We start from the raw sequence: 12226 nt of genomic DNA on the forward strand, positions 1-12226 counted from the left end.
AGGCGATTGTGCTACCCACTGCACCACAAATAAACTATCACAGTTCTAATTATTTTCTTTACAGATACTATTAAAAACCTTGCAAGCTAAATCTTAACCATGTTTTAATTGTTATAAAGTGTTTTAGGACTCATCTAATTACTATTAAACAGGTTATACATGCAACCACTAGAATGTAACAAACTCTAAGTGGACACTCAGTGGTCATTAAAATGAAAGAAATTCCAATTTACCATTAAAACCAATATACATCTTATGATGGTTTGTACTGTTGTTTACTTTTCTCCTATGCATTAATTAATTATTATTTTTTTTTTTGTATATGTATGACAATATTGTCAAATGATACCTGCTCCGCGATCTGTGAAAACACCAAAAAATTCTGTATTATGCATAAAAGAAACACTACACTTGTACTGTGATCCTGTAATTTGCAGCTTGTTTTACAGTGTATATAAAACTAGTGGTGCTTGTTTGTATGCCATATACATCAAAACAGACAGTGAAACTCCAAGCAGATAAAAAGATATATGTGATCTCCTGTTTGGAGAGAAATGTTTAGGAATGTATGTTATGCATACATAAACACATTGTTTGCTTCTGTCTTTTCGCACTAATGAACGTGTAATGGCTAGCTAGTGAAAACTGAGATGCTGTGTCATCTACCAGGTGTCATGGTACAGAGACAGGAGATCACATATATCTGTTTGTCTGCTTAGAGTTTCACTGTGCGTGAGTGTCTGCACACAAGTACCACATATCTCATATACGCTGCTAAAGACAAGTTCTGTCATAAAGAAAATGAAATTAAATGAAGGCTAGGTTAAAATGGCATTAGTAAGAATATTTGCAAAAGTTGTGATGAATGCGAACAGTTGTCTAATACTACAAAAATTATTTTGAATTAATTATTTCTGCAGATACTTCCAGACCACAGCCATTGTAAACAAAGTAGATGGTAAAATAAAAGTGTAAAGCCTAATATAGTGTGAAATGTGTTTAATTGACTTTGAAGGAAAACCTAAACCTTCATTAAATCTTTAAGGAGGTTCTTCTTGTGACAGCAGCACTTGGTGTCATGTGTCCCAATGAGTGAGAGTGCATTGAACAGTTTAAATGGATGTTGCAAACCGTCCCGGTGGTCATCTAGAATGCTTTTCTATTGTTCATTTTAAACACTCCTGAAACAGAAATGTATTCTCTTGAGAGGCTACATTTGTTTTATTTCATGTAAGTTCATTATTTTAATAATGAGCCATTTTTAGTTTAATTAAAATGCTGTTAAGCATATATCTATATATTTTTTTTCTCTAAAATAACCAGAGTCAAATAATCTGGACAATATTTTCAGCTCATTTATCGCAATATTTTAATATTACAATTGTGACGTCACATGGTGTTGCTATGGCAATAGAGAGTCAGTTACTGGAGATCAGCTGCACACCTGTGCAGTAATCTGTTAGACCACAGGAGCAAGGGAAGAAATTCTGAGACTAACAAAGATCAGAAGGGCAGCAAAATGCCAAAGAAAAGTGATACAACAAGAAAACTGGAAGATGGTGAGTTATGCATTTTTTAAATAATTTTTTATCTAATTTTATTATTATTATTACATTTATTAGTATTATTGTTATAATTACTGCAGTGACAGCTTGTTTAAAGTCCTATCATTTCAATACCATCCTGTACTTTTTTATTTAGTGGGAATAGAAATTGATGGGGATGTGGACAGTGCTGAAGGTAAGAATAAATGTTTTTTTCTCTATTTTGTCAATTTATTTGATTATTCTTATTATTACTTTTAAATGAGTAGCTCTACAAGAATTTGTATTGTGCTTATATTACTTATAACCTAGTCCTAGTGTATTGCTTATTCTCCCACCAGCTATAAAACCATAAATGGTGACATTTTAAAGTGGCAGAGCTAGCATTTTTGTAAAGATTGCTGTACAGAAATTCCTTATTACCTAGTCCCAGTGTATTGCTTATTGTATTGCTTAGACATTTTAAGTGGCAGAGCTTGCATTTTTCTTTTGTAAAGAATGCTAAACAAAATTAATCAGTTAGAAAGCTTTTTGAATTATTTTCTTTTGTAAATGTGTGCTCTTTTACTCAGAGGACAAGAAATCCAAAGGCAAGGGTGGTAAAAAAGCAGCAGGCGGTAAGCGAGGTAAAGCCAGTGAGGATGGTGAGGATGAAGATGAGGATGATAAACCCCCCAAAGGTCGTCGGGCAGCCAATAAAAAGAAACCAGCACCAGTAGATGAGGAAGACAGTGATGATGATATTCCACAAAGGAGATCTGCTGGGAACAGGAGACGAGGAAATGTGCGAGAGAGAGGAGATGGAGACAAAAAGAAGTCTGGCAAAAAAGGCAGGAGAGGTGGAAAAAAGAATGAAAAAGGGAAAGGAAAAGACAGTGACAAAGACAGTGACAAAGATGAAAAGAAGAAAAAGAACAGTAGGTATGCTAAAACACAAATACTACAGAAGGTTGATTGTCAATTGATTTCAGTGGCTGATTAGGACAGTACAACAACATAAGACAAAGCTCTAAAATTCCCAATATAGCTAGGTCTTTATTTGGACTAAAATGTTCTGGTTAAATTTACACAATTTTAGTATATTTGTTTTGTTTTATATGGACAACTGCATGTCCCTATAACTGAGACAGTATCATTTTAACTATTCAAGGCCATTGCATTTTTAATACTATGTCTCCCCATCCACTCTACATGCACAGTTAGGATTCGATGACGTTAATCTCTATTTAAAAAGCATAGATCATTTGGTTTGTTTTATACATATGCCACTATATAATATATGCACACACAAACATAGCCTATATTACATTTTTATATTTGAATGTAAAAATTGTTTACTGCATTAAATCATTTCAGAGTTGCTTTGATAACAATTGTTGCAAGTCTTTTGGTAAAATGCATTTGCCAAATTAACAAAGGGGGCATGAACTGGCTTTTTTCAGATTTTTATACTATTTTATGAAATCCACTTGTGTGTTTTTACACTCAAATATCTAATTCTTGAGGTTGGGTTAAGATTATTATTATTATTTATTTTTTATTTTTTTGGCGTGCCTCATTGAGTACATTTTCATGGACACCAATAATCCGATTTTAATGCAATTAGAACAATACTTTAATTAAGAGTCTGCCATGTAAACAGCTATTTTTGATTAATTAAATGCTATTTAGGTCAAAATCAAACTAAACATAAATGGTATTAAGACATATGGAGTATGCTTATTTTAGTGGCATTATTGAAGTGCAACACAGACATGTAAACATCACAAGCTAACTTATACTATCGTGTGGGATTTTCACCGCATTTTGCTACAGCATATTCCCAACACACACAGCTGTATTACACACTATTCTCTGCACCTACCGAGACGATAAAGAACCACAAACACACACCGCAAAGTTTATAGTTGCACCCAATATCTCTTTGTCATGGGGGCATGCAAGAAATGTTCCCGAAAGAAAGTGAAAGTGCCAAATTAAAAATTAAACACCCGAATTTACATAAAACTATAGAGGAAACGTGTATAGAGTGGAGACGCAATGATGTTAATTGAATTATAAAATCATGATCATGAAAGGAACATTCAAAAAGCAACTCATGTAAACATCTTAATTATGTTATTGTCTTATTCAGATAAGGGCAATAAAATTGATTACTGATGTCCAAGTAAACATAGTCATTAAAGGCTTGCAAGTAAATGGCCATTGTTATGATTGATAACAGTTTTTCATAGTAATTTAACTTTCAACTCATATTGTCTTGGAGAATTGTTATGGAGACTTCCAATATGAAGAAATGATAACTAAAGTGATTCACTTAAATATATTTCATCAGTATCATTTTTTTGAAGCCATGATGGAAAAATCTGAATGCTGTTTATTGTTTTGGCAGATTGCACTGAGATTCATCTTCAAAGTTGTTTTGTTTTTAATGATGTGCATACGCTTCAGTTCCTTAAATGTGTCTGTGAAACACTGTAAACACAACCCAGAGCCGTTTTCAATGTTTTCACTTTCGAATATGCACTTTTACCATTGTAAAAAAGTAGCATATCAAGTCATATTATTCGTAGTGTGTGTGTGTGTGTATGTGTTTGTGTGTGTGTGTGTGTGTGTGTTTTTCCAAATACTGGGATAAATAAAGGCCAAATAAATTTCCAAATAGATTTCCAAATAAAGGCATCCACTGCGTAAAATACATATGCTGGAATAGTTGGCGGCTCACCTTAGCTGTGGCGACCTCTGAAAACAGAGACTAGAAGACTAGACTTGCTGATGTGGTTATTTCTTTGATTTTGTTAATGAGTTAAGTGAAACATATTTGTGTAGGCATTTTCATGTGCTTTTTGTATAGTAGTTTGCATAATTTAATAGCTTGTTTATTGCTCAGTTACTCAAACAGGGAATGTCATGCGTAAATTGGTGGGTGGAGCCACAGAATTAGCCATTGATACTTTTTGCTTTTCCTTCCATAGACTTCTATTCATACGCACGCGAATGTGTCAGACCGGAAACGCGGGGTCATGCATCAAGTTTCGCTGCGGTGCAAGGTTCAGGCTTGGTGAACTCTGACCTGCGAAATTGCATCACTTGTCTGCGTGAGACCAATCGAGGATCAAAACATGACATCTCTGGACAGAAATTTAAAACATGGAGCAATCGGTCGCTTTTAAAAATGTCTAATAAGCTTGTTTAATTCCGCCCCTTTTCGTAGCGCCGCACAACAGAATATCGCATGCTCAAACTCTAATGTGACCGCAGTTTTAAGCTAATGTCATTAAAAGGTAGATTCCAGGATCTGCCATTTTTTGGGCCAGGTGCCAATAAAAGATCCTTTTAAGGTGTCTTAAAAAAACAATATTATATTGGCTAAAACAACACTGCATTAACTTAAATTGTCCTCTGATATCCACATCACAGTAGTTTATCGACTTCGGTAAGTTTAAAAACATCTCCAGAAATGGTTTTATATACTCATTTATTACTCCACAAAACACTTATAGAATCATAAGGTTCATAATTTATGAGTAACCCATCAGAGAATCTTAACCTATTTTGTTCACGATATCGATTGTGGATAAAGGCTACATTATACATAAACTTTTAAATTATAAAAAGACTGATACAGATGCATGGCTTTGTATTTTTAATCTATAATGTTTAATATATATATATATATATATGTATAAATATATTTATTTATTTATTTTTTTTCAAGACAAAACAACTATGTTAAAATGAAATTCATGTTCAACATTGATCCATAAAATATTTTCTCTTCCTCAGTGGTGATGAATCCGATTCAGATGAAGAGGATGAGTCCATGTCTGAAGGAGAAATGGCCAAACTCATGGAGGAGGTGGAGGAAAAGAAGAAATTAATAGCAAACATCAGGAACAAGCCCTGGCGAATGAGAAGACGACTTAAAGTCCTCAAGTACTGCTTGATTTTAAATGTGATTAAACAATTCACTAAATCTGTAAGGGTAACAACACACACGTTTTAAGACTAAAGTCTTAATGCAGCTTATAGTGCAGTGTCTTATAGTTTTTCTAAAGCAATTACTGTAAAATAAAAGTTTTAACAACAATATTTAGAACTTCCAATGAGAATATAATTTATTATTGAATGGTTTTTATTAATTAATTTATTCCACTGTAGTCCCCAGACTCACCACACTGTAAAAACCCATATAAAAATATCATTTTGCATTAAAGCAAAAATAAACTGTACTATAAAGGAGTTTAGTATTTTCTTGACATAGTAGATAAAAGGTTGATACAGTAAGTGTTCTATGAAGAAGGATGTGTCTCTGGGTATGTTTTGTTGTGGCAGAAAAAGGTTTAAGCAGGGAAACGTGTTGGGGTGGGGTGAACATGGGGAGGTGGAGTTGATAGTTGACCTGACTGATCTGCCTCTGGATTGTAAAAATAATGATTGTGGATTGTGAATAAATGGGGACTAAGCTTTCTAAGCTTAGGGACTAAGGTTGAGAGAGGCATGGACCAGTGGAGGTCACCTACATATTCCAATTGGTATAAAGGGGAATTGGAGCGTCAACCATCAGGTTGATCTTTGTTCTCTGCAAAGCAAGCTGAAGATAAATATGAGCTGAGTCACTCTCTCACTCTCAAAATCTACAGTCAGGAGCTGGAACGTCCAATCGAGGCTGAAAGTGAAGAGGGTTGGGGAGTCGCGGAAGAAAGTGAAATGCCTTGAAGTTGAAGAGGGGGATTGGTAAAATGAGGTGTTGGATCAGATTTTATGTAAGTAGCAATGAGGGAGTCTTGAAAGAAGTCAGACGAAGATCAGTAACGTTGACTGTAGACTGATCACGAGGGAAAAGACAGATATGAAAAAAGGGCACAACCTTTCACAGGAGCGATACTAATATGCACATCTAAGATACTTAAATTCTGCAAGTTAACAAAAACACAGCATTAGTGTCACTCTAGAATCCAAGCTCAGCTATTTCTTTCCATCTTAAATGCTGTGTTACTGATAAGTTTCAGGCTTTTAAGTTTGAAATATACACTGTAGGAACTTTTGTGTAAATACTGTTTCCTAGGCTTGGTAATGTTTGGGTTCCATCCACTTCTAAAGCTAATTGATGTAATAGATCTGCCTTCAACATGACAAACCATATATGGCTGGTTGGCTGCTGTTCCCATGCCTCTCTTGCCACATCCAGCAGTCTGATAAACAGATGGGCAAATCTATTTTAGCTTGAACAGGTAACAGAGATTTCCATGACAAGTCAGGACATAGTGAGTTTTCTGGTCACCTACTTTTTTTCTGAGAAATTTCTGCCCAGTTAAAAAGCAAAAATAATTTGCCTGCACAAGATTTGGATGTGGTCTTAAATAGTGACGTGTGGCGAGATAAAGAGGGAAAATGCTTATTTACAAGTGAAATCCAGTGTGTATGTAAAAAAGTGCGGTCTCCGTTGTGCTTCCTAGAAAGTGCCATGTTTTTGTGGTGGTAATTATAGTGATGTTCTCGGGTCCATAAAAGGGTAGCAGTGGGGGTGAGCTCCAATCAGCCACTTGATTCTGCGAGGAAACAAAGAATAGTTAGCATGGAGATTTCTTGTCAGAATGCACTCACTAGCTTGTTATATCTCTCTCTCTTCATGAGCGACCGGTGTGGCTGATTGGGCTTGAGGATAATGCAGCTGGTGTACATTAAGGACCATGGCGACAGGGAATTGGATGACTTGCCAAGCATCGTCCTGGTTCGGGAAGTCTTCCTGCTGATGACAAGAGGAGAGGTTAGGATTGGGGGGGGTGGGGTGTTTTGACAGACCTGTCCATCCAGACCACATACTTGAAAGGCCAACTGCGTTCCCATGGGAGGCCCCAGCCCAATGTCTTACTACAAAGTGGAAGTCCTGGAGTGCTAGAAACCATCTCGTGACCCGAGCATTAGTATCCTTTGCTTTGGCCATCCACTGAAGCGGGGCATGATCAGTAACCAGTGTAAATGATCATCCTAACAGGAAGTAGCTTAGCTCTCAGACTGCCCACTTAATGGCTAGGGCCTCCTTTTCGACGGCCACATACTTCTGTTCTGCAGGGTTAAGCTTTCGACTCACATAGACAACCAGATGTTCCTCTCCCTCATGGACCTGGGAGAGGACTGCTCCCAGGCCTGAGTCGGAAGCGTTGATCTGGAGGACAAAGGGGCAGCTGAAGTTAGGGGCATGAAGTACCGGGGAGGAGGACAGAATCTGCTTCATCTCCAGGAATGCCTTTTCCGCTGCTGGGGTCTAGAGGACTTTCTCCAGCAGCTCCTGTCAGTGGGCTGGCTTTGGATAAAAAATTGGGGATAAAACATTGATAGTAGCCCGCTAACCCCAAAAAAGTCCTGCCTGACGTAACTCCAACAGCACCCTCCACAGACGGGTAAGATGGTCTTCCCAAGTGCTTGAGTGGATGGCGTCGTCGTCCAGGTATGCTGCTGTGTAGTCCTGATGGGGACAAAGCAAGATATCCATCATACACTGAAACGTTACCAGGGCCCAGTGGAGCCCGAAGGGAGGGACGCGGTACTGCCAGTGGCCACCCCGGGGTCAAGAAGGCAGTTTTTTCTTTGGCAGCTGGTGACAGTGGTACCTGCCAGTATCCTTTTGTAAGGTCGAGAGTGCTGATGAATTGGGCTCCACCGAGCCGATCGAGCAGTTCATCCAACCAAGGCATTGGGTACCCATCAAAGCTAGATGTTTCACTGAGCCTCCAAAAGTCCAGAAGCGGAGGGTACCATCAGATTTTGGGACCATCACGATCGGGCTGGACCACGGGCTACGTGATGGTTCGATGACCCTAAATTTCAACATCTTCTGGATTTCCATTACAATGGCCAGCCGGTGAGCCTCCTGAACCCCGTAAGGTCGCTGCAGCACAACTACCCCTGGGGTGGTGCTGATGTCGTGTTGGATGATGGAGGTGCCCCCAGGCATTTCACAGAACACATTCTGGAACTGACTGACCAGGGCTTGTAGCTCCATCTTTTGAGTGACCGACAATTGCTCTCCCATATGAACAATGGGTTCATGGCTCTTTGTGAAGGCCACAAGCTAAGTTAATGTGGTTTAGTTGCTCCTCCCGGTGGCGTCCCAGCTGACAGGCGCGGTAATTGACCGGACCGACCTGTTCCATCACCTCATATGGTCCTTTCCAAGATGCCAGAAACTTGCAGTTTGTGGTTGGTAGGAGTAGCATTACCTTATCCCCTGGTTGGAACTCCCTGGCTTGGGTCAGTCAGTCATAGAGGCATTGTTGGGCGTGCTGGGCTTTGCTGAGGTGCTCTCGGACAAGGGCCATTACTTGATCTATCCGTGCTCTCATGTCCCGTACGTGCTCAATGACTGTTCTTTGAGGGGCCGGATCCTGTTCCCAGGCCTGTCGGGCGAAATCCAGGAGTCAGCAGGGCTGTCATCCGAAAAGTAATTCAAAAGGTGTGAAACCTGAGGAGGGCTGGGGGAATTCCTGAATGCCAAACAACTTGTACGGGACCCATCCTTGGCGGAGCATCCATTTCAGCGTCTGGTTAAACCGCTCCACTAGGCCATCTGTTTGAGGGTGATAAACGGACATCCGCAGCTGTTTCGTTTTGAGTTGTCGGCAGAGGTCCACCATCAGCCGGGATTTGAAGGGAGTTCCCTGTTCAGTCATGATTACTGAGGGTGTCCCTACCCGACTGCAGAACAGGAAGAGTTCCTCAGTGATGGCCAGAGCGGTGGCTTAACATAGGGGAATAGCCTCAGGGTATCTGGTGGCATAATCCAGGATTACCAGCATGTGTTCATGGCCCCGGGCTGATTTTGGTAGCAGTCCTATCAGATCCATCCCAATCTGGGAGAAGAGCACCTCTATAATGGGTAATGGGATCAGTGGGCTGGAGGGAGGATGCTGGGGGTTTGTCTTTTGACAGGTGGGGCAAGCCTGGCAGAACCGTTGTACTGCTGCCTCAAGCCCCAGCCAGTGAAATCGGTCCCGGATTCTCTGGACGGTGTTCGCCACTCCCAGATGTCCCGCCATTGGGTGGGTATGGGCCAACTCCAGGACAGTCTCAGTCTTGCTTCTGGGCACGACTAACTTTTTTTTCCCACCCCGCCACTCTGCAACACAGTACAGCAGCTCATTTTGTATAATGAAGTGCGGGAGGAGGTAAATAACAGGCAATCTTTTTTGATCTTCAAGCACTCTTACTTGAACCCAACAGTTCTGCAGAGTCTCTTCCTCTCTTTGGGCTTTCCCAAACGATCCTCCTATTGTCATCTGTTGGAACACATACATTAGGTGGAATATTTTTACACTTCATCGCCCATTTTTACACTATCACACGTTTTTGGCCTTTTGGTGCCCCAGTCCGGGGTCGTCAACGTATGTTGCTTCTTGACTGCTCTGTAAGGAGCTTCTCTAATCCTGGCCAATCTCTCCAGAGTAGGAGGGGAACAGGGAGATCCGGGACAACGCCGACCTCTAACAGTCATGAGCTGGTATCAGCTGCCATGGTCACCAATTGTGTTGGCACTCGTCTGTTGTCTCCTTGTACACATTTGATGGGGATGGTGGCTTTCTGACTGCATCGAGTGGTCACAGTCCCTAGTTATATGAGTGTTATGGCACTTCCTGTATCTAATACGGCATTAACTGTTATCCCTTTCACTTTCGCTTTGCGTATTGGGGCTCCTCTTCAGTGGACAATGCAGCAGGTCAGCCATGCTCGTGCCGAAAGGGAAGGTGGCTCGGTGGGCATTGGTTCATCCTCCAGGTTCAGATCCATGGGTCTACTGGCTGGTCTGGAGGTGCCCTCTGCCGGTCGCCAGGTCGCCCTCCGGGGCTGGGCTGTTGCTCTCCCTGTACTGTGGCGGGTCATGGTAAAGTCTGCCAGCTCCACTGCTTTAACCAGCTGTGTCAGAGATGTTGGATTCCTCATACTAACCAGAACACAGGTTAGTCTTGGGAGTCCGCGGAGCAGGCGCTCAATAAATACTTTCTCAGCAACTGTGGGGTTTCCCCCTAGGAGCCACAAGCGGGCTAGACGTGTAAGATGGGCTGCTCGAGTATGAATGGGTGTGTTGTCATCCATGTTGTCATCCTTTTTTAACCAGTAAATTGTTGTGCTGCACATACTGATGACAGCCCTACCTGGCCTAATATTTCGCTCTTAAGTGCCTTATAATCTTCATTTTTTTGATGATTCTAGAGAATAATATGCCCGCTGTGGCTCCCCAGTTAAATATGGAGCTAATGTACAGGCCCACTCCTTTTTTGGCCATTTCACCCTTAAAGCTATTATTTCAAAGTATGCAGGTAAGCATCAATATCTTCCAGGTCGCTGAGTTTTGTCATCATCGGCTGAGCGGCTGCTCGCGATTCCGGAAGTGGAACGGGTTTAGCGAGCTGGAAAATTTTCTGTTCCATTTTCTCTTGTCTGCTGGCTAACTGCTCCGTAAACAGCTGCTGACAGATGGATAGCTCCATCAGGTGGCGTATTACCTCATCCATGACGTCACTCCTTCTTGGCTTCGTGAGCGACAGGTGTGGCTGATTGAGGATTGTGCAGCTGGTGTACATTGCGGATCATGGCGACTAGGACTTGGATGACTCGCCACACATGGCTTCCAGGTATCACGTAGCAAAACACCAAACAAATTATTTTTACTGTCAGAGCTGTACAACCTGCCAACAAAACAATTTATAATCTGCTGTATGGTACTGGCTGCTCTCAGATGACAGAATTTCAGTTTGAATTTAAACTTCACCAGCACTAGAAATAGATTCTATATATATTCTTGTAAAACATTAAAAACATTATCCTGCTGTGACTGTCACTGCTAGAAAAAGTTTTGACACCCTTATCCTCCTTGTTACCCTCACTGGCCTGTAGGTCTGCCCTGCAGCTGCTCTGCCCTTCCCCGTCGGTTGTTTGGTTGAACTATTGTTGACAGACTGTAATTTTCATAAGCTGGCAAAGTATTGCCACCATCATCAGTTCCAGAAAAACATAAAACATAGACTGAGAGAATGTAGAGTTTTGTTAGGAAACAAACAATATCATACACCTAGTGCAATGCAGCACTAGGTGCAACACAAATGTTTTTTGCTAGTTCATTCAGCTCCATGTTGTTTCAGGCTTGGGCACAGGCAGGGCTCAACCTGTGAGCACATGCCCCCTCCTCTTCAGTACGCAATCAAACAACAACCCAAATCAAACCCCCAAACACTGCCCCAAACAAACAAAAAGGAGAGGCAACACATTTGCTCAGAGATTAAGCACTGTTGTATTTATATTTTACTAAATAGATAGGTCTTTAATCTAGTTTTGAACTGAGAGTGTGTGTCTGTTGTTGGTGCATGTGTGTGTAATTAGTACTCGGGTGATTATGCACAGGTGTGGTGAGAGGTGGCTGGTGAGGGAAAGTGATGATTGGAGCTGCAGGAACGAGATAGTGAGGAAGAGTGATGATTGGAGCAGCAGGAACGAGCTGAGGATGTGACAGTACCCCAACCCCCACCCCCTCCACAGGTGACTTCATTCACCCTTGACTGGCGGCGGAGACGATCACGTCCTCGAGGAGCAGAGCAATCTGGATGCTAGTGTTGGAATAGAAGAGTAGGATCTAGTATGTCATCTCAGGGTGTCCATGACCTCTTCTCAGGATCAAACCCTTCCCA

General features: G+C 41.1%; 1 protein-coding gene across 1 annotated transcript in view; it reads left to right on the forward strand.

Annotated features, from left to right (window-relative positions):
• The first annotated feature begins 1448 nt into the window (after positions 1–1448).
• tmc2a (transmembrane channel-like 2a) overlaps positions 1449–12226 on the forward strand; it is a 30413-nt gene continuing 19635 nt past the window's right edge. Inside the window, 4 exon segments of the mRNA NM_001302237.1 lie at positions 1449–1559; positions 1702–1740; positions 2117–2465; positions 5331–5480. Coding sequence (NP_001289166.1) covers positions 1520–1559; positions 1702–1740; positions 2117–2465; positions 5331–5480 — 578 coding nt within the window. The 5' untranslated portion in view covers positions 1449–1519.

Source organism: Danio rerio, chromosome 5 (genome assembly GCF_049306965.1).
Source record: "Danio rerio strain Tuebingen ecotype United States chromosome 5, GRCz12tu, whole genome shotgun sequence".
NCBI classification, from domain to species: domain Eukaryota; kingdom Metazoa; phylum Chordata; class Actinopteri; order Cypriniformes; family Danionidae; genus Danio; species Danio rerio.